Genomic DNA, 24146 nt, shown 5'->3' with positions numbered 1-24146 from the left:
TGATTCAGGTAAGCTAATGAACTAGTATTGACCAAAGAATGATTCCCAGCTGGTTGCCAGTAAGTTACTGTAAATGCAAGTTTACTGTTGCCAGTAAGTGACTGTGAATTACTGTAAAGTTTCAAAAAAAAAAAATGTAATGTCTAAGACAGATAAAACAGAATGTTTTTTTTTCTCTACTTGATGCATGGCATCAAAGTTATTTCAAGGAGAAGGCCATGTAAGGTGCGTGGAAGCGTTCATTGCTGCTTGCAGCATTAAATAGTTTGTGGTCATAAAAGTGCAATCTATCATGATAAGAACTACAGTATCTAATATTTTGACTATATGATTTGGCTAACAAGGTAACAAAAGTAAAACTAGAAACAGCTCTCAATATGACACTTCTACACCACTGCAAACTACAGTGAATCCCAGTTTATCACGGGGGGCTATATTTCAAACCCACCTGCAATTACTCTGTTACATTTACTCAAGTAACATTTTGGATAAAAGCTGTACTTTTCAGAGTAGTTTTTATGAAGCATACTTTTTACTTTTACTCAAGTATTTATGGTAAGAAGAAACAGTACTTTTACTGCGTTAAAATAATCTAAAAACCTGCCGTGCTAGAACGTGCAGGGGCGTGCGAGAGGGCGGTCCTTTGAAAACGGACACACAAACTTTGAGCTTTAAGTGTATAGATTACAACTTACGAAAAACAACAGCTTTAACATGCAGTGCAGTTTTGTCACTGCCCAAACTTGTCATGGGTGTGTGTTTCGGGTTTTGTCTTCCCCCCTGTTTCACACACACCTGCTCCTGTGAGCATCTTCACCACCTGTGCCTCGTTCACCCTAATTACCCCTTGTATATTAGCTCGTGTCTCATTCCCTCTCGTCGCCAGTTCGTTGTACCTTGTCGTCGCGTTCCAGCATTCCTTGTTTCCACGTCACAGACTCACAGTAAGACTTGACCCTGTTCCGATTATCGACCTCGCCTCTTTGCCTCATGTTTTTGGATACTGTTGCCCTTCTTGGATTGCCTGCCTGTGTACTGACCTATGCCCGTCTATTAAACCTCTCTTTTTGGAAACTGTGCATTTTTGGGTCCTATCCTCTGTTCCGTTCATGACAAAACTTACAAATTTCCGCCCACTTCTAACTTGAGAAAACTCCTTGCGGGGAGTTTCAGATGTTTTGTCTGTTGTTTTGGCTGTGCATATGGCAACTTAAAGTAACAGTAGTCTGAATTGAGTACAATATTTGGCTACTCTACCCACCTCTCCTCGCAATATGAAGAAACACTATTGAAAACTTTATAGTTTTGCCACTCATACATGCTTTAAACACATTTAATCTTACACTAACTTAAACCTATTAAAACACTTTTTAGAGTATTCCTTAGCGCCTGTTCTCTCTCGCTCACTGTTTTCCAAATATGATACAAAGTGTGCTTGCTTCAAGCTGTTTTTTATTTTTCACTCCCAGATGAATTTTTCCGTACTATACTACGAAATAGAAGAGAAATACATGTTGTATATTTAAGCACCAAAAACATTTACTAAACTATATATCATTTTGTCTACCAAAATCCGCTTAATGTTAACATATACGATAACTTACCTGTATAAACCTTCAAACAACTGCAACTTTAACAGACAGAGCAGCAACAATACTCACACATACATTCTCTCTGCTCTGTGTAACAACAGATATTAAAACCGTAAAACATGCTACGGTGTTACACTGCAAGCATCCTTTTATTCTTAGTCTTATTTACGCTACATCTCTTCCAGTAGACCTCAGTGCTGCCCAGGATGTTGTGGTACTACATAGGTGTGCAACAACTAAAATCGGACTTGTCCGTATATTGTAAAAATTCAGTAATGATTGCTCAAAAATCCGCAAAAAATGAACTGCAATATAGCAAGGGTTCACTGTGTACATATTATGCAGGTGCACCTCATGTTGTTGCCTTCTTTTTTTTTTCTCTCCTTAGTACCTCCCAAAGGAGCCATAAAAATAACGGTTCAGTCCTTTGCCAATCTCCTGTGACATTAGTAAAGCAACCAAAATATGGGCTGCCAATGCAATCGCACCATTGGTGGTATTTCTGTGGTACCCAAAAGAAACCTTTAAGGCATGGTTGTGTTAATGTCAGGTTCTCATACAAAAGTGGGTTGTTGAAGTTGGTTGTAACAGGTTTTTCCAATTGCACAAAAAAAAGTCCGTCACCATACAGTACTGGAAACAGTGCAGCCAAGAGAAACACTACCAAATAAAGAGAATATAATGTTGGGAATCAAATCATGCAATGTCATAATAATTATAATTGAAGTTGTAAATGCAGGTCAGTACCTTTTTGTAGTGTTTAGGCCAGCCTAAAGTGGCCTACAGTATGTACTTTTGTACAGTGCTGACAGATAGCGTAAAGGTCACCCTGACTTCTGCTGCGGGTTAAAGGAGCTCTGTGCTTTGAATCCTGACAGCGTACAGCCTGGGTCTATCACGTTAGCCAGTAGCTACACACCTGAAAAGATGTGCTGCGACACGTGCTATCGGCCGCGCGTGGCTTTTTTAGCCTTAGTGCTACTGGTTGCAAGTCAGTTGTCAAGACAATAATGTCTGTTATTGCTCACTGGCTGCTTCATTGAGGGAACACTTGCTCGGTCTAATGAGATCCAATACAAGAGCTACTGTCTTTATAAAAAAAAATAATAATATTCTACCTGTACAACTATAGGGCACCCAAAACTAGAACAGCTCTCGTCATGATGCAATGCCACAATAACATATTTTCTGCCGTGTTTGGTGAAATATTTTTGGTACGGAGCACAGGTCGGAGTTTTGTTTGGATACCATTCAAATTTGGTGTGTTTGTAACAATACTTGATATGTCAACAGGGGCCCATTTTCAATTTTGATGAAAAGAAAAAGTCACAGACACAAACACCAATCAATAAAAATCAATAAACAATCTTTGTTACAATCAAATTTGATGCACCTTTAATTACTTATTGGATTCAACGGAAAGCTGGTTGAGCAAAACCACCAACACTCAGGGTATCAGAGAAAGTGGTCCAATAATGTGATATATAATAATAATAATAATAATGTGGGAAATATGAATTATGAATTACGAATTTAAATTACTTTGGTATCATATCACTTCTAATGGCCATATTACTGTAAGTGGATGTGAGGTTTAAAAAGGAATCAAAGCAGAGCTGCCAACCTATATAAATTCAAATTTCCATATTTGCAAACAAACAAAACACATTGCTGATGAATTGAATTGGATAGTTTGTGTATGGACAATAGTTTTGGCTTCTATTTTGTGCAATGTACTTTTACACATACAAGAAGTACATGTAAGAAGAATAAATGTAATTGTCTTCTCTTGCATGCTATTTACTGTATATTACATATTTATTTTTCCGATATGCACAACTGCTGCTGAAATGTCACCATTGTGGGGCTGATAAAGGTTATCTTATGACTAATATTTATTTATAATAATAATGTACTTTAAACCTGCCCACGTTCTGAAGTGACGTGTATAGTGACGTACTAATTCATTTCCGGTTCAAAGGCTTTGTCCTGCGTGGACCTGTATTATTTTATATTTATATCTCTAAACACATAATTATTGGCCTGTTATTTTGTTGTTGGTTACTCTCCACGAAAACGCGGTTCCAGCCAGACTTATGTAACAAGTGTATCGTTTCACTAAATCACTTGATTCGATGTTTTGCGACTGCATGACACGATGGCTTAGCAATTAGCTTTGACATTGTTTCCACCTTTGTGACACTTTTGTAAGAAGCCTCGTAAGACGCGTAGCTTATTCCGTACCATGGAGGCGATAATCAATGATTTACAATGAGTTGACACTGGACGACGCAAAGAGAACTTTCGCTTCCACAGCTTGGTAGCCGGAGGGCATAATAAAACATCGTGCACCAAGCAGCTGTTCAGTGTGGATGTACCGATAATGTCAGACGCTGGATTCTTAAAAAAAAATAAAAAATCTTCCAATATCTGGAACAATCAGTGTTATGCCCGTAATGAGTCAACGTCCACTGAGTACCATAACAAAATACGGACGTTCCGTAACATTTGGCAGCTCTGTCAACGTGACCTTAGTAAAGGCTCCCTTAAACCTTCAGTACCCTATTACTGGATTGTTTCATTGAACTTTTACAATGAACATACTGTATCAAAAACAATTGGAGGATGCCTGGTGGGATGCATTGTGGTCATCTACAACCCCAATTCCAATGACGTTGGGATGTTGTGTTAAACATAAATAAAAACAGAATACAATGATTTGCAAATCGTGTTCAACCTATATTTAATTGAATACACTACAAAGACAAGATATTTAATGTTCAAACTGATAAAATGTATTGTTTTTAGCAAATAATCATTAACTTAGAATTTTATGGCTGCAACACATTCCAAAAATGCTGGGACAGGGTCATGTTTACCACTGTGTTACATCACCTTTTCTTTTAACAACATTCAATAAATGTTGGGGAACTGAGGACACTAATTGTTGAAGCTTTGGAGGTGGAATTCTTTCCCATTCTTGCTTGATGTACAGCTTCAGCTTTTCAGCAGTCCGGGGTCGCCGTTGTCGTATTTTACGCTTCATAATGCGGCACACATTTTCAATGGGAGACAGGTCTGGACTACAGGCAGGCCAGTCTAATACCCGCACTCTTTTAGTATAAAGCCACGCTGTTGTAACACATGCAGAATGTGGTTTGGCATTGTCTTGCTGAAATATGCAGGGGCGTCCATGAAAAAGACGTGGCTTGGATGGCAGCATATGTTTCTCCTAAACCTGCATGTACCTTTCAGCATTAATGGTGCCTTTACAGATGTGTAAATTACCCCGCCATTGGCACTAACACAGCCCCATACCAAACACAGATGCTGGCTTCTGAACTTTGCGTCCATAACAATGGTTCTTTTCCTCTTTGGTCACGACGTCCACAATTTCCAAAAATAATTTGAAATGTGGACTCGTCGGACCACAGAACACTTTTCCACTTTGGATCTGTCCATCTTAGATGAGCTCGGGCCCAGAGAAGCCGGTGGTGTTTCTGGGTGTTGTTGATAAATGGCTTTTGCTTTGCATAGTAGAGTTTCAAGTTGCACTTACGGATGTAGCACCGTATTTACTGACATTGGTTTTCTGAAGTGTTCCTGAGCCCATGTGGTGATATCCTTTACACATTGATGTCGGTTTTTGATGCAGTGCCGCCTGAGGGATCAAAGGTCACGGGCATTCAATGTTGGTTTTTGGCCTTGCCGCTTACATGCAGTGATTTCTCCAGATTCTCTGAACCTTTTGATGATACTACGGACCGTAGATGATGAAATCCCTAAATTACTTGCCATTGTACGTTGAGGAACATTGTCCTTAAACTGTTTGACTATTTTCTCACGTACTCGTTCACAAAGAGGTGAACCTCGCCCCATCTTTGCTTGTGAATGACTGAGCAATTCAGGGAAGCTCCTTTTATACCCAATCATGGCACCCACCTGTTCCCAATTAGCCTGTTCACCTGTGGGATGTTCCAAACAGGTGTTTGATGAGCATTCCTCAGCTTTCTCAGTTTTGTTTGCCACCTGTCCCAGCTTTTTTGGAAGGTGTTGCAGCCATAAAAGTTAATGATTATTTGCTAAAAACAATAAAGTTGATCAGTTTGAACATTAAATATCTTGTCTTTGTAGTGTATTCAATTAAATATAGGTTGAACATGATTCGCAAATCATTGTATTCTGTTTTTATTTATGTATAACACAACGTCCCAACTTCATTGGAATTGGGGTTGTATGACCATGTATTTCTATTCATTGTGTCTGAATTTATTTACTTCCAATAGGTACCCCTAATTAAATATCCAATCAGTCCATACCACATAATGTATTATCCACGTCTCAATCACCTCCATCCCTATCACCCTATGCAGAACATGTTCGGGGAGAAACCTCCGATACCGGAGTATAAGGTAGCGGCCATCCAGAAGTCCCGCTTCATACTGCTCCATTACGGCACCTTCAAAGCCGGCTGGGACTGGCTGATCCTGCTGGCCACCTTCTACGTGGCAGTCACTGTGCCCTATAATGTGTGCTTCACTGTGGTGGGTGGGCGAGACGAAGGCAGCGCCCCCAGAAGCCCTCCAAGTGTCAGCGACATCCTGGTGGAGATCTTGTTCATGCTCGGTGAGACATCTAAAATACTCCTACATTATTGGTAAATAGACCTAGGTTGGCTGTATTACCTAACAATCAAACAAGGAATACAATAGAACCTTAAACAATCCCTAATATACGACTTTAGTGACTGTATGTAATATAATGACTTTAGTCTGTATTCGATGGACCCCCTATGAGTGATATCTGTGGTAGTCTGTAAATAAGCCTTGACCACTTTGTAACAACTCCCTCGCTCTTGTAAAAAAAAAAACGTGGTAGATTCAGAGAAAATTCACATCTCATGAGTCCAATCATCAGTCATCCTTCTAGCGTTCAGATATAAAGAAAAGTTTTTAATGAAAGAATTTGCAGAAGAGAGGAAGGATATGATCCATTTGCTACTGAACATTACATCTGATGACTGCAGTCATTTCCTAGAATATAACCGGCCTGTTTGTCCCCCTTCTAAGTGTCGGAAATGTGAACCATCGCCCATGGACAATGGTTCTTAATGCACAAAGAGGAAACACTAGCTCTGCATCAAATTACACTAGCCACCCGCAGCAGTTTAATGGCAGACACCTGTCACCCCAAAAGCCATTTGTTGGAACTTACTGGCCAGTGTTGGGTATCAATGTTTTTTTTTTTCAAAATGTAATGAGAAATGTGTTCATTTTAGATAATATGCATTTTTTTTTAAGTTATAGCTGCGTTATTTAATGATTCATCGCTTTGCAATGAATTCCGGACTCTTTCATTCCAACTTTCTTAGAGAAACAAAATTAAGGGAAAACATCCTTGATATTGTTTCTCTTATTAAACATAATAGTGGCGGGCTGGTCAATACAGGGCACTAGGGCACGTAAGTGGTGAGTTACCAAGAAGATATGAAAAAAATAAAGTAATTTCAAAACATTCTGAAATATATGAATATCTCTTCGAAGATGAGCAGGATAAATATTACATAGTTAATGATGAGAAAAGTTGTTTCATTCAACTGTTTTTTCTGATTATTAGTTGTTGTTTTTTTGTCTTTGCATAGGACGCACAACTAATAACCTTGGTAAGGGTTTCAAATTCTAATGATGCTAGGCTGAGTTTGTGTAGTTTAACATTATCTGCAGAGCCATACATATATACATTATAGCTACATACGGTTTATTGTTGCCTCTAGAGCAATATCATCACATGCAGCCAATGCATCAATGAATTCTTAACATACGGTGATGTAAGGCCACGCAAGAGTCATTTGCTGCCTCAGGGTAGGTTGGTGAGCAACCATGCTGATACCCAATGCTCCATGTACGTACTGTACAGTATGTGACTCAATTTCCTGGGCTGAACTTTCATCTTGAAAGTAGTGGTTGTTTTTCTTGAGATAAGAGGGAAGCCTGCCACCATTAAACAAACGTGCTTGAACTGTTGGTCAAACTTTTGTAAACCGCTTGGCTTGAAAATGCTTTATGATGATCTATACTCGAAAATTTGAAGTCTTTTTTTTGTGTGTCATATAAATACTGACGACTACAGTGCCACCTCGAAGTGTGAATGCAAACCTGCAAAGAAATGTTGGAATGAATGATGACATGATATATTTTTGGGGGTTGTAACAGGCGGACACTGTCAATCTATATTGGTTGTATGAATATATATATATATATATATATATATATATAATTTTTTTTTTTTTTTTTTTTTTTTTTTTTTTTTTTTTAAATTCAACTAGAATTGTATGTCATTTGTCACCTGCAGACATCGTGTTGAACTTTCGCACAACCTTTGTGAGCACGTCAGGTCAGGTGGTGTACGACGCCCGCTCCATCTGCGTTCACTACGTCACCACCTGGCTCTTTGTGGACCTCATCGCTGCACTACCATTTGACCTCCTCTACGCCTTCAACGTCAGTGTGGTGAGTGATGACTCCGACATGATTCCTGACCTGAGAACTCTAACAAGACATAAAGAGTACCGTGTTCCACCAATGAGCGACCCTGGGCATTTCTTTTCTCGACTGAAAATATCCAGATAGCAAACTCTAACTGTTAGATTTTCAGTGTGCAGTAAAGGTGTCTATGTGTTGTTGTTGTTATTATTATTATTATTTTAAACAATGTTAACGGGTTATTACGATTCATGTCAAGTACAAGTGGAGTTAAAAGTCAAGTAAACTAAGAACTAAGACAGACTTCTCTGAACCAATAAGGTGTTTAGCTCCTCTGAGTCGTATGTTTTGATAAAAAAAAAAAGGGTAAAATTATGACAAAGACGTTTTGGTTATAATGTTGTTGTTTTTTTCAGAAAAGTATCATAACTAAAATATGGGGGGGGGAGTTTCTCGTGATTTTGTAGTAATAGTCAGTCATATTTTTAAGAACCTTTTTTTATTTTTAATGAGACAGTTAACTCTTACTACAGTGGAACCTAAATTTAACGGACTATTAGGGGCAGGGTGTCGTCCGTTACAGTCTATTATAGTGAAGCACTTTTTTTTTGTGGTCATATGCACCCATATTAATGTACAGTACAAAATTCTTGTTTTGCACTTTTTTTCGTGGCCTAAAACGGCTAGTACACTACAAAGTTATTTGTAAATAAATATAAAAAAGCTTACATTTGTTTTATCGAATCTTACCACACTGGTATGCTTGATGGTGATGTTTTATGAGCCACAAAGAATTAGTGTGCATCCTAGTTCCAAATCGGTTGCCATAGACTGACGACTTGACAAAAAAAAAAACTGTCTCGTGATTTTCACGACCAAAGGGCGCACCGTATAAGCGTATAAGGCCCAGTCTCAGTTACGGGGTCTATTTCTGTATTTTACACATACATAAGCCGCACCGTATTATTGGGCACAGGCATGGTAAAACATACGCTAGCTTAAAACATATGGTAGCATGCATGCACGCTAAAACAATGTTTTGTCTTGGCAAAACTGAATTCGGTTGTACTTTACTGAAGTATTTAAAATGTACTCACGTTATTTTTTTATCAATCCTCATCCACAAATCCATCAAAGTCCTCATGTTCTGTATCCAAAATGAACAGCTGGGCAAGTTCTCAATCAAACACGCCAGGTTTGAGTCAGCTCAAACAACAGTGCAAGCAGACACATTAGCACCAGCATCCACAATCCATTCACACATTGCGGCGTAACTCGCCCGGCGCTGCCTCCTAGTCTTAGTAAAGCTGTGTTCGCCATCTGTCATCCATCGCTTCCACGCCGCTCGCAACTTCACTTTGAACACCCTGTTTACACGGATGTCCAGCGGTTCGTCAAGCCTCTCGGAATGATGGCAAGCCCCGAGATATTCTTTGCTCATTAATCCATTTCTCGAGTCGGGCCACCTCGCCTTGTTTCCGCGTTTTGTTTTTCTTTTTTTCCCCAGGAAACTCAGCTTCGTCTTCTTGACTTGGCGAAGCTCATTTTCTTGCTTCCTCGACTTGCGAACCAGGGATTAGTTGATCTTGAATTCTCTCGCGGCTGCTCGGGGGTCCCTAGCCAAACCAATGTTGTTTTGCACTATGCACACCACGGAAATGCTCCCAGTCAGTAAAGCGGTAAAATAAATAAATAAATAAACAAACAAACAAACACCCCGGCGCTATATCCCGACTGGTGGCGTGCCTTTAGCGTCCTTCCCCTGTCCTCAGCCATGTCCGCTTTTCCTCTGTGTAAGCAGCGTGTCGGCAGGAAATGCTAAAAAAAAAAAAAAAAAAAAAAAACAACGTCAAGCGGAGCGCTCATCACATAACAACATTTATAGATGTTGGAACTCGGTGCACACACAAGGCGCACCACAGTATAAGGCGCCCCGTCCATTTTGGAGAAAATTTAAGACTTTTAAGTGTGCCTTATGGTCGTGAGAATACGGTATCTGCCATGTTGAGTAACGAGCGAAATAACGCGTTACTTTTCCCGGGAAAGTAATTAGACCACAGTTATTTCTTCAATCCAACAATAGTTACTTTTGCATCATCAAGGTCTCTCACCAAACAGTAGTTTATAGCTGGTGATTCAAACAAAGAGCAGTCCAGGTGTGCAGAAGCATTTAACTGAGACTGCCCTTTTTGCCAACGACGAGAAGAAAGCGATTGGGAAGTGATTGTTGACTTTGCTGATTACTTGATTTCAAAAGTAACTAAGTTACTTTTAAGCTCAAGTAATCAGTAAAGTAACTAAGTTACTTTTTCAAGATAACTGTGGCAGCACTGGCGCTCTCTATGTGCAGAGCTCTGCTCGACAATAGATTGACATCCTGCCATTATGGCCGCCGTGTCAATGCAATACCTCGAAATGTTCCCACATTCATCATGGCCACTATACTTCAATGCATTGCCTTTGATGGAACGTCACCATATTCACCATGGCTACCACGTAGGCTTGGGCACATCCTTTGGCTGGATCTAGTCATATTGTATATTTGTGACCTGGAAATATATGTCTCAGTCTCTGCCTATATTGCGCCACAACGCAAGTCAACAACAGTGGCCAAATCTGGAACTGACAACAGTGTCAACACCGGTTTAAGTCAGAACTGGAAACTGTTTTTGTCCGTTATTTCTGATATCTGTTAAATCGTGGTCCATTAAATCGAGGTTCCACTGTACATACTGTAGTTACTACTTTTCTGATGTAAATCTTGCAAATTCGAGGAATTAATTGCAACGTATGTCCTGCAGTACTTTGGAGTACACCTGTTGAAGACCGTGCGTCTGCTACGCCTGCTGCGGCTGCTGCAGAAGTTGGAACGTTACTCACAGTACAGCGCTGTGGTCCTCACCCTGCTCATGTCCATGTTCGCTCTGCTGGCCCACTGGATGGCCTGCGTATGGTACTTTATCGGACGCAGGGAGATCGAGAGTCCTGGATCCTGGGACATCGGTCAGTAGTCATCAACACTGTATACTGTAGTAGCCTTATTTTATCTTGTCTTAAAAATCTGGACACAGGCACTTGACATTCATCATATAGGTTATTAGGTTTCAGGGCTTCACACAGAAAGTTCTAGGTCAGTGGTTCTCCAACGTTTTACACCAAGTACTGCCTAAAGAATTACTGTCCAAGTCCCACCATCATGACCAGCATTTCCATCTCATACAAGTACATTACCATGACAACCACGGCAGAGCTAAGGCATGAAACAAAATTATCTTAGCCAACTTAGCCAATTTCCACTTGCGGCCTTTCTCTGGACTTTTTTTTTTTTTTTTTTTTTTTGCTTTTTTGGGACAAACCCAGTGACTTTTTCTCACATTATTAGAGACTTCCAGAGACTCTGAGACTCCCGGCGATGAATTTGCGTGAAGCCACAGCTGGCAAATTAAACCATATCCCATGGTCACTCTATTATAGGTTACCACCTCTATCACTGACTGGCCACAGCATTTTATTGTCAATGTGTGAACTAGGAACAAAATCAAACGTGTCAAATGTTTAAATCAGGGGTCTCAAAATCATATTTGTCAGGGGCCACATTGTAGTTATGATTTCCCTCACAAGGTCATTATGACTGTGAAACCATATAAGGATTTAATTGCGTAATTATATTATTACATATACAGTACACAACATATTGATGGATAACTACTTTCTAAATCAGAAGTCAAGAATTATAGTTCAATTCTTGTTCAAATTACTAAAAATGATATCGTGGGCCGGATCAGGGCCCCCGGGCCTTGAGTTTGACACCTGTGGTTTAGCTTAATCAGCAAGAAAGAAAGTACAGGAAGTACAGAGGGCAGCATCACCTCTACGATTTGACCAATTCTGCTAGCATGGCATCCTTACACTGGCACATATTACTTTCTTCTTTCTTTCAAGTGCTTTATGAATTGGATTTTGTTTTCTATTTCCTCACTGGCTTTTCCCACACTAGCTTCCAGTGAATCCTCTCTTCTCCTCCTTGGTACCTCCAAATGATCAGTATTGCACTGCTGGATATGTCATTATTTTTTCAGCAAAGCACAGTAGCGCTTCATGTCGTCAGCAGTTCAGACATACAGACATAGTGTTCCAAAGGTCTGGAGATGTGACATTCAGGTGTTGTTTTCAGCATGGATTCATCAGCAGAGGAGAACCCCATGGAGCTGTTCACACACACACACACACACACACGAACACCTCCACAAACAGTGGCCTCTGTTGTAAATTCTGACATATTCTGTCTACTTCAACAAACACTTCACCGCCAAGTAAAAGATGGGGTGTTTTAATTTGTGATTCATTCTTGCTGGCCTATTTGAGCAAAATGGGCAATATATTTTATTATACTGATAAATTATGATACTGATATATAATTATTGTGCCTTCATATAAATATAATAGTATTTTAATTAATATGTATTATTGTATAAAAATTTAGTTGCATGGAAAATATATTTCATTTTTGACTGGGGGTAGTCTGGAGGCGTGTTGTTTCCCATGTTGGAGAGCCCGGGACCCCCAAATGGTCAGGGCCCCCTTGACAGTGTCAACTTTTTAATCCCCTGTTCGACGCCAGACACAGACTTAAGTACTGGGACATAAGTACTAGGACACTACAGGTGAATACAATTAGGTGTATCTCATTATGTAATGTCTAAAACCCATCATTGATACGTAAATTGTGACCGAATTATTTAAAATGCTTTAATTTTAATATATTTGCAATTGCCGATTGCAGATAATCAATCAAGGAAAACAAATCACCACAGAGCCTTCAGATATGAGGGAGAATATCTTCCCCTGACATGTTTAGATATGTAGAGGAGTTTTTTTTGTGAATTAAGGAGATGTCTATAGATACACAGACAAATGCCATCTAAATATGTACTGTTAGACATTACATAGGGTTTTATAGTAACTTATTGGCAACACCAACTTTTACAAATTTACTCACCGGTGGAGTGGCTGTGATCCACGGTGCATGGAGGCGACGCCACAGGGGGAAGTGAGCCGGAGTGCAGGTCAAGCTCCATAAAAGAGGATTACGAATGCCGCTCCCATCGATTCACCTCACGAATCTACGCTCTCTACCCAATAAAAGGGACGAGCCTCATCTTCTCACAAAGACCAGTAAAGACTTTGGACGCTCCGCAGCCCTGTGCTTCACGGAGACATGGCTGAGTGAATGCCTCCCCGATCGCGCCAAAATGCTTCCGGGCTTCCAACTACTCCGAGTGGACCACGTCACAGAGCTATCAGGGAAAACAACGAAAAATGGTGTACCGACGTCTCGGAGCTCAACACACACTGCAGCCCGGACTTGGAGTCGCTGTTTTTGAACTGTAACCCATTCTACTCGCCACGCGAGTTCGCTCTCGAATCCTCGCGGGTGTCGACATACCTCCCCAGGCTGACATGAATGCTGCACTGCAAGTAAACGAACTTGAAAAGAAGCACCCAGATTCACCCCTCATTATTCTTGGGGACTTCAACAGAGCTAAACTCAACCACGAACTCCCTAAACACAAGCAGCACATTGACTGTCCTACCAGGGAAAACAACATTCTAGACCACTGCTACACCATGCTAAATAACGGATACTGTGCTATCCCCCGTACAGCTCTGGGTTCGTCTGAACACTGCTTAATTCACTTAATACCAAAATATAGGCACAAACTTAACTGTTTGAAGCCTACGGTGAAATCAGTGAAGAAGTGGACCAATGAAGTGAAGCTACAACTTCAAGGGTTTTTAGACTGCACAGACTGGAGTGTCTTTGAAACTTCAACTGGCAGCCTGGATGAATATACAGACAGTGTCACATCCTATATCAGTTTCTGTAAAGATGTGACCTGCAAAAAAATTCAGACATTCAATAACAACAAGCCGTGGTTCACTCCCAAACTTTAGCAACTCCACCAGGCTAAAGAGGATGCCTATCGAAATGCGGACAGAGCCCTGTACCATCGCGCTAGAAATCAGCTGACAAAAGAAATTAACATCGCAAAGAGAAGTTATGCAGAAAAGCTGGAAAAACAACAACTCAAAGTCAGTCTGTCGACGATTAAAATCGCTGAGCAATTGCAAGCGACCATCCCCCCAAGCGAAGAGCAAAAGATGACTAGCTGATGACTTGAACACCTTCTACTGCAGATTTGAAAAGGACACTATCACATCCCACAACCACCCAGCCCATCCCACCAGCCACTATTGCATCTCTGACTTCTGTGTTGACCTTTCATGAACCTTTCAGGATGTGAGACACATCTTAAAACTAAAAAAGCTCAACAAAGCGGCGGGCCCAGACCTTGTGTCCCCATCCTGCCTCAAAGTCTGTGCAGACCAGCTCGCTCCAGTCTTCACACAGATCTTTAATAATAAATCAGAAATTGTGTGAAGTACCATTCGGTTTGAAACGCTCCACCATCATCCCAGTCCCAAAGAAACCTGCAATCCCGGGTCTGAATGACTACAGGCCAGTCGCCCTGACATCTGTGGTCATGAAATCCTTTGAACGCATTGTGCTGGACCACCTCAAGAGCGTCACAGGACCCCTGCTGTATCCCCTGCAGTTTGCCTACCGAGTAAACAGGTCTGTGGCTGACGCATTCAACATGGGACTGCACTTCATCCTAGAACACCTCGACGGTGCATGAACCTACGCGAGGATCCCGTTCGTGGACTTCAGCTCTGCGTTCAACACCTTCATTTCCGAACTCCTCTCCCCCAAGCTTCTCCAGCTCAGTGTCTCGCCTGCCATCTGCCAGTGGATTTAGAGCTTCCTGATGGGCAGAGCAGGTGAGGCAGGTGACACCACCTCATCTACATTCATAATCAGCACCTGAAGTGGGAGCCCAACATCAACTCCATCCTCAAAAAAGCCCAGTAGAGGATGCATTTTCTTCAGCTTCTGAGGAAGCACGGCCTGCCACAGGAGCAGTTGAGGCAGTTCTACACAACAGTCTTCGAATCAGTCCTGTGTTCATCCATCACTGTCTGGTTTGGTGCTGCCACAAAAAAGGACAAACTCCGACTGCAACGGACAATCAAAACTGCTGAAAAGATTGTCGGTATACCACTACCCACCGATGAGGACTTGCACGCTACCAGAACTAAGACGAGCGTGCAAAATCCTATTGGACCCTCCACATCCTGGTCACCACCTCTTCCAGCTCCTTCCCTCAGGTAGGCGCTACTGAACAATGCAAACTAAAACAAGCATAGATTCCAACTGCAACAGACAATCAGGACTGCTGGAAAAGTCGTCAGTACCCCCCTTCCCACCCTTGAGGACTTGCACGCTGCCAGAACTAAGACAAGAGCATGCAAAATCCTCTTGGACCCTCCACATCCTGTTTTGTTTTTATTTTATGTCATTTCAAAAACACCAATATTAAATAATTTATAGTCTTGTGCAAAAATAACCCCATTTTAATGTTACTGTATATTTGAAAATTCCTACTTCACTATGTAGTACCTCTCCCTGGTGCAGTCAGTTATTTTAAATATTCACTAGTGACTAGTAGCATACAAAACACATATTGTGTCACTGCTTTTATTCTTACTTTATCTTAACCCCGGTGAATACTATAGGGGGGGGGGGGGGGGGGAGTCTTTGTGTGGCCATATTATTTTGTAGAAATCTGCTGAGTATTCAACAATTATGTGAGCGTAAGGGTACTGAAACAAATGGGTAAGAGGTGTCCTCTTATTTATTCATGAATAAATTACATCATGTGCCCTTTTTCTATCTTGAGCCCCTGACCCCCAAAATGTTTGTGCACGACCCTGCACATGGTTGCAGCATACAACCGATGCTGTACTGCGACAAGTAAAGTAACACAAGTCTCATGATGTTGGTGCATGGTATGATTCGTTTGCGGCCATCTGTGCTTATTGGACAAAACATTTTGCGACAAATGGCCGTTCACTTCACACCGGTGCTCTCGTTCCCTGCCGCCAATCCAGTAGTCCTATGCTATGACTCTTTAAAGACTAGCGGCGATTGGACTTGCCGAAGTTAACAACCTGAGGCTAACCATTATGGTCATCGACAGTCAGCTTATTTTTCATACGCCACAGTCTCCACTTCGCTGCAGTGCTCCATTTTCTTGCAACTCACAGCGTCTTCTCAGATAAATTTGTTCTCCCGACCGTGGGCAAGAAGTGAATACAGAAGACACTGGTTGTCCTCCATTGTCGTTTCTTAGCATGTCATTTCAGATGTATTCAATGCACGGTGGCATCAATATCATTTAAATCCGATATTGCCTTTTCACGCGCGAATATACAGCAACTGATATGAACTGTCTTCCTCCAGTAAATGCCATTTGAGCCTTGGGGCAGCAATAAGCTCAATTCATCAGAACATGCACGTTCATCTATTTTCTTCATCTATTTTTCCTGAAATAGAACCGTAAAACTATTTCTTCCATACCACAGCAATCCAATGATAACAATAAAACTCCAGTCTCCAGGACAGAATAACTAATTTACAACAGGATATTTTATCACTTGAATGTACTGTACCTCAATTAGTTGAACAAGCCCTTTATCTGACGCAGGATCGTATTCAAGTGGACCTCATTATGAGGTCTAATATCTCACAGCCAATCAGCGAAGAAAAAAAGTGCCAATATTAACAGTTCTCAGTCGCTTTGGTACATTTCTCACATAAGAATTGAAATTCTTGGAACAACTTGTCCAATCTTCACATCAGTGTCACTTGTGCACATAAAAAAAGCAGTTTCTCATTTCTTTAAACAAGTTGCAAATGCTTTGGTACATCCATGCAAATGAAAGGATTACGTAAAATTATCTGCTGTTTCCAACATGATCAATTGCTTATGTAATGTTGACCACGTGTTGTTATGGTTCTCTGTTGAACAGTCTCACCTTAACATTTAGGCGTTTGTGCATCGCAAAACTCTTTACACATAAAACGGTTGAACAGGTTGTGATAATGTCAAGCATATTTCTATATATTTCCATCAGACTTTCCATTTTCACCAGGTGAATCTTGACTTTCTCTAACAAAGGGAAATGTGTGAAGCATTAGCTCAACCAATGATCAACTAGTGTTCTGAAACAGCTCATCACGAGAGGATATTCGTTGTGATGTGGATGAGAATTTGTGGCCCAACAGCCAGGAACCTGAGGTGGAGGAAGCCTGCGCTGTCTTTGCTCTACATGTACAGTTTTCCCAAACGAGACCAGTACTATGTTCACATTTCTACATTTTTTGTTTGTCTTTTTGTCTTTGTGCTATGCAGTTTTCTCTTTTCGTTTCTGCATTGCAGTGACATGGTCTCTCAACAAATTACATTACAAACAATGACTGCATAAATGTGACTTGTCCAGTCTCTTGCAATCGTCCACATACACTAAATTGTAACCTGCAATTTAGAATCATTGTCCTCAAAACTTCAGATGCAGTTTACATCAGAACATCCAGCCAGAGTATATTGACAACATGACGAAGCAATTTGACTGTTATCTGGCCACAGTGACATTCATTCTGATGGCATTGACATTTACTTATGAGAGATGAACTAAGATTATGAGCAAGAGACTGAATAGGTTTTGTAGGTAATCCATGGTGTTTTGCTATTTGTACAAATTATTTTGAGAAAATGCACTTCATGTTTTGCAAATGTCAAGGATGATTCAAGAAATGTATGAGAAGCGACTGAGAAAAACTGTAATACTGAAAATATTCTGTATGTATATACTGTGTGGAAGGCCTGGTACACACAAAAACAATCGGCCTGTTTTGTCTCGATTTAGCCCCTTCCCCGACCAAGGACAACAAACATCAGACTAGCTTACTATCTTGGTCGGATGTGTGTTAAGAGTGGATTTGTCCTTATTACAGGGTCCAAACCAGGTCGGAGCCGACAATCTTAAATATTTAACGTGTTCAATATTTACGACCAAAATCTTTGTGTGGGGAAAGCCGAGTCATGACACCGTAAATTGTGACATGGAACAGAATGTAGTCAATCAAGAAGCACTCTGACTCAGGAACAACAACATCCATCCATCCATTGTCTGTACCGCTTTATCCTCACAAGGGTCGCAGAGGAACACTATAAATGACCGTAAATTAAAAAAATGATAATATAATAATATAATATTTTGGATAAAAGTGAGTTACCCAGATGGCAAGAAGTATTTTCCAAAGTAAGTCTTTCTGAGACATTATTGCCATTTAATAACGGTCCTGCTTCCGGCCACCCTTGGAAACACTGGGGTAACTTCGGCGCATACCTGGAAGTGTTTCTTCTTTTTCGGTTTTGTTTGATAAGTGTGATCACATGTAACTAATGCCTCGGAGGACTTGTTTGCTGATCGATGTTGGAACAGAATCTTTCTGTGTGTGTTGAGATTATCGGCGCCCACCACACACAGTATGACCAAAACTGTTAAATGCCAGATTCTTTTTTTAGCGCCATTTGTGGGCCCTCTCACGGATAAAAAATATTTAAAAATTTGAAAAATCCTTGTGTGTGTACCAGGGATACAGCACATTGTTGGTGTTGGATTCACAAATAACCCATATATAATTCCAACAATACAGTACATGGGTTGGTTATGTAGGAGACAGATCAGAAAAGAGACAGATCAGAAAAGACAGACAGAAAGATAGATTCTGTAGCTAGTGAGCCGAGTGCACATATCAATGGGCGGCAGTATCTATATTGTATGATTCCTCTTCTCTTACAAGTTGTGCAGTCAGAAGGCCGGGTGGACTTCTCCACATCACGTACGTTCATTCTCAAGCACTCTCTAAATTATTCATCTGTCTGCCTTTGCCGGTCTCTTCCCGCCCTTACTTTGAAATGTCTCCTTATCAGCATTAGTGTACTTGTTGGCACTATCATGGGATTTGTTGACGGGTGAATGTTGCGTCTTCATGGAAAGTTTTAATGCTAAGTCAGTCGCAGTATTTCTCAGTGGCTTCATCAACGATTTTTCAGTCCAAACACAACAAAACATTTTGAATTTTTCTTCATTCTCATTAAAGCAATGTTGTCATGCCTACTTTCTATTGGTTATTACATGGCGTGAAAAAAAATTTCTAACTTGATACAGACTGCTGAAGTTTGAAAGCTAAATACTGTAAAGTACTTTATTTCCTTAAATAGTGCCCTCTGCTGTAATTAACGCTGGGGCTCAAATAATTGGTAGACGTGTTTTTCCCGTTTGAACAAAAACATTTCTCACCTAAAATTTTCACCATCAGGAACCCTATACTGCTATAATTACTAACAAAAAATCATAATGCATTAATGTGTTCATACCTGTAATAGTTAGAATATAATTTATACTAATATAATATACAATGGGGCAAAAAAGTATTTAGTCAGCCACCTATTGTGCAAGTTCTCCCACTTAAAAAGATGAGAGAGGCCTGTAATTTTCATCATAGGTATACCTCACATAGGAGAGACAAAATGAGAAAAAAAAATACCAATAAATTTATTAGCAAATTTTGGTGGAAAATAAGTATTTGGTCACCTACAATCAAGCAAGATTTCTGGCCCTCACAGACCTGTAACTTCTTCTTTAAGAGGCTCCTCTGTCCTCCACTCGTTACTTGTATTCATGGAACCTGTTTGAACTCGTTATCAGAATAAAAGACACCTGTCCGCAACCGCAAACAATCACACTCCAAACTCCACTATGGCCAAGACCAAAGAGCTGTCAAAGGACACCAGAAACAAAATTGTGGACCTGCACCAGGCTGGAAAGACTGAATCTGCAGTAAGTAAGCAGCTTGGTGTGAAGAAATCAACTGTGGGAGCAATTATTAGAAAATGGAAGACATACAAGACCACTGATAATCTCCCTCGATCTGGGGTTCCACTGAATACCCCCATGGGGTGAAAATGATCACAGGAACGGTGAGTAAAAAGCCCAGAACCACACGGGCGGACGTAGTGAATGACCTGCAGAGAGCTGGGACCAAAGTAACAAAGGCTACCATCAGTAACACAGTACGCCGCCAGGGACTCAAATCCTGCAGTGCCAGTCGTGTCCCCCTGCTTAAGCCAGTACATGTCCAGGCCCGTCTGAAGTTTGCACACGAGCATTTGGATGATCCAAATGAGGATTTGGAGAATGTCACATGTTGAGATGAAACCAAAATAGAACTTTTTGTAAAAACCCAACTTGTCGTGTTTGGAGGAGAAAGAATGCTGAGTTGCATCCAAAGAACACCATACCTACTATGAAGCATGGGGGTGGAAACGTCATGCTTTAGGGCTGTTTTTCTGCAAAGTGAGCAGGACGACTAATCCGTGTAAAGGAAAAAATGAATGGGGCTGTCATATACTGCCTGCAGTTCCATTATTGTAGCCGGGAGGGCGCTTTGCGTTCTCTCTCTCTCTCTCTCCTCCCTTCTCTGTTTTTAGCACCTGTCTCCAATCAGCCTTATCACCACTGGTATATAAACCTGCCTGTTCCAGGAAATCCTCGCCGAAGTATTGCAGTTACTTATTACTTACGTAATTCCAGCCGCCTGTCCTCACCACTGCCTGCCACGTGTCCACACCGCCGCCTGCCAACCAATCAATAAGTCATCAATAAACTATTCATCCTTTCACATCTGCCTCTGACTGCTCTTGGATCCAGCCACTCTCTATTCGTGTCAGAGGCCATGTATCGTGAGATTTTGAGTGAAAACATCCTTCCATCAGCAAGGGCATTGAAGATGAAACGTGGCTGGGTCTTTCAGCATGATTCAACAATAATCCCAAACACTCCGCCCGGGCAACGAAGGAGTGTCTTCCTAAGAAGCATTTCAAGGTCCTGGAGTGGCCTAGCTAGTCTCCAGATCTCAACCCCTTAGAAAATCTCTGGAGGGAGTTGAAAGTCTGTGTTGCCCAGCAACAGCCCCAAAACATCACTCCTCGAGAGGAGATCTGCATGGAGGAATGGGCCAAAATACCAGCAACACTGTGAAAACCTTGTGAAGACTTACAGAAAACGTTTGACCTCTGTCATTGCCAACAAAGGGTATATAACAAAGTATTGAGATGAACTTTTTTTTAAATACTTGTTTGGTCATACTGTGGATGATATCCCGATGACAATAATAATGAATTCTTTAAAAATCAGTCATTTTCAGTTTTTTTTTCTCCTTTTGTCTCTAATAGGTGAACTATACCTATGATGAAAATTACAGGCTCTCTATCATCTTTTTAAGACCTGAAATGTCTAACATCCACTAATTTTGCTGATACTTCACCTATTCCTTTAATAAAGATACTTCTTCAAAATGTAACAATTTCCTCAAATTCTCAAATACTGGCCTCTGCTATAATTGATAATTGTAATTGTAATCAACTCATCGCTGGTTGCATCCACCAACATCTCACCTGTAGAATTCATGCCACCTTTTCCCCTCATTATGAACAACATAGAATAGTATATTATCACAGATATAGTAGTATTATTAGAATACATAAATACAATGTGAAAATATATTTGATTATTGGTAAGATTTACTATAAGCCTTTTTAAATTATCATCCATCCATCCATCCATTTTCTACCGCTTATCCAAGGTCGGGTCGTGGGGGCAGTAGCTTTAGCAGAGAAACCCAGACTTCCCTCTCCCCAGCCACTTCCTCTAGCTCTTCCGGGGGGATCCCGAGGAGTTCCCAGGCCAGCCGAAGGACGTAGTCTCTCCAGCGTGTGCTGGGTCCTCCCCGGGGTCTCCTCCCTGTGGGACGTGCCCGGAACACCTCACCAGGGAGGCGTTTGGGAGGCATCCGAAACAGATGCCCCAGCCACCTCATCTGGCTCCTCTCGATGTGGAGGAGCAGCAGCTCTACTCTGAGATCCTTCCAGATGACCGAGCTTCTCACCCTATCTCTAAGGTAAAGTCCGGACACCCTGCGGAGAAAACTAATTTCGGCCGCTTGTATCCGGGATCTCGTTCTTTCGGTCACGACCCACAGCTCGTGACCATAGGTGAGGGTAGGAACATAGATCGACCAGTAAATCGAGAGCTTCTCCTTTCGGCTTAGCTCCTTCTTTACCACAACGCATCGGTACAAAATCCGCATCACTGCAGACGCTGCACCGATCCGCCTGTCGATCTCCCGTTCCATTCTTCCCTCACTCATGAACAAGACCCCAAGATACTTGAACCCCACTTGGGCAGGATCTCATTCCCGACCCGGAGAGGGCACGCCACCCTTTTCTGACTGAGGACCATGGTCTCAGATTTGGAGGTGCTGATTCTCATCCCAGCCGCTTCACACTCAGCTGCAAACTGCTCCGGTGAGAGTTGGAGCCAACAGAACCACATCATCTGCAAAAAGCAGAGATGCAATACTGAGGCCACCCAACCTGACCCCCTGTACGCCTCGGCTCCACCTTGAAATTCTGTCCATAAAGGTTATGAACAGAATCAGTGACGAAGGGCAACCTTGGCGGTAGCCAACCCTCACCGGAAACGAGTCTGACTTACTGCCGGATATGCAGACCAAACTCTGACTCCGGTCGTAAAGGGGGTGCTTCGGGAGTATGGGGTACCGAACCCCCTGATACGGGGGTTCGGTACCCCATACTCCCGAAGCACCCCCCACAGGACTCCCCGAGGGGCACGGTCGAACGCCTTCTCCAAGTCCTCAAAACGTATGTAGACTGGTTCGGCGAACTGCCCTGCACCCTCAAAGAACCTGCCGAGGGTGTAGAGCTGGTCCACTGTTCCACGGCCAGGACGAAAACCACATTGCTCCTCCTGAATTTGAGATTCGACTTCCCGTCGGGCCCGCCTCTCTAGCACTCCTGAATAGACCTTACCAGGGAGGCTGAGGAATGTGAGCCCCCTGTAGTTGGAACGCGCCCTCTGTTCCCCCTTCTTAAAAAGGGGGTCCACCACCCCAGTCTGCCAATCCAGAGGCACTGTCCCCGATGTCCATGCGATGTTGCAGAGGCAACAGGACAGCCCCACAACATCCAGAGCCTTTAGGAACTCAGGGCGCCACCAAGGAGCTTTTTAACCACCTCGGTGACATCAACACCAGAGATAGGAGAGCCCACCTCAGAAACCCCAGATTCTGCTTCCTCTTGGGAGGTGGAATTGAGGAGGTCTTCGAAGTATTCTCTCCACCGGCTCACAACGTCCCGAGTCGAGGTCAGCAGCGCCCCATCCCCACTATACACAGTGTTGATGGTGCATTGCTTCCCCCTCATGAGACGCCGGATGGTGGAACACAATTTCCTTGAAGCCGTCCGGAAGTCTTTCTCCATGGCCTCACTGAACTGCCCGAGTTTTTGCTTCAGTGACCACCAAAGCTGCATTCCGCTTTGCCAGCTGGTACCAATCAGCTACATCAGGAGTCCCACAGGCCCAAAAGGCCCGATAGGACTCCTTCTTCAGCTTGACGGCATCCCTCACCAATGACACGACCACAAAGTCGATCATCAAACTGCGACCAAGGGTGTCCTGGTGCCAAGTGCATGTGCGGACACCCTTATGCTTGAACATGGTGTTCGTTATGGAAAACCGTGATGAGCACAGAAGTCCAATAACAGAACACCGCTTGGGGCCGTTCCTCCCAATCACGCCCTTCCAGGTCTCACTGTCATTGCTCACGTGAGCATTGAAGTCCCCAAGCAGAACGATGGAGTCCCCAGCGGGGGCGCTCTCCAGCACCCCCTCCAAGGATTCCAAAAAGGGTGGGTACTCTGAACTGCTGTTTGGTGCATAGGCACAAACAACTGTCAGGACCCGTCCCCCCACCCGAAGGCAGAGTGATGCTACCCTCTCGTCCAACCGGGGGGCAATAAGTATACCCACACCTGCTCGGCGCCTCTCTCCGTGGGCAACTCCAGAGTGGAAGAGAGTCCAACCCCTCTCGAGAGGACTGGGCAAGGGAAACCATTTCATGTATTCTTCATAGGGGTCTTGGGAGCCGTGCTTTGTCTGGTCCCTCACCTCGGACCTGTTTGCGATGGGTGACCCTACCAGGGGCGTGAAGCCCCAGACAACTTAGCTCCTAGGATCATTG

General features: G+C 42.3%; 1 protein-coding gene across 2 annotated transcripts in view; it reads left to right on the top strand.

Moving 5' to 3' along the window:
- The window catches only part of kcnh3 (potassium voltage-gated channel, subfamily H (eag-related), member 3), a 152045-nt gene that overhangs the window by 97385 nt on the left and 30514 nt on the right, over window positions 1-24146 (top strand). The window contains exons 1-4 of one of the 2 annotated variants that reach the window (XM_061792814.1): window positions 894-944; window positions 5966-6218; window positions 7944-8101; window positions 10876-11077. In XM_061792814.1, coding sequence (XP_061648798.1) covers window positions 5969-6218; window positions 7944-8101; window positions 10876-11077 — 610 coding nt within the window. In that variant the 5' untranslated portion in view covers window positions 894-944; window positions 5966-5968. Of the gene's footprint in view, window positions 1-893; window positions 945-5965; window positions 6219-7943; window positions 8102-10875; window positions 11078-24146 lie in introns of those variants that run through there. The other variant, XM_061792815.1, reaches the window with a different exon arrangement.

The sequence above is a fragment of the Phyllopteryx taeniolatus genome, chromosome 12 (assembly GCF_024500385.1).
Source record: "Phyllopteryx taeniolatus isolate TA_2022b chromosome 12, UOR_Ptae_1.2, whole genome shotgun sequence".
Taxonomy (NCBI): Eukaryota; Metazoa; Chordata; class Actinopteri; order Syngnathiformes; family Syngnathidae; genus Phyllopteryx; species Phyllopteryx taeniolatus.
Note: the sequence above shows the minus strand (reverse complement) of the source record. Positions and strands in the feature narration are given on the sequence as shown.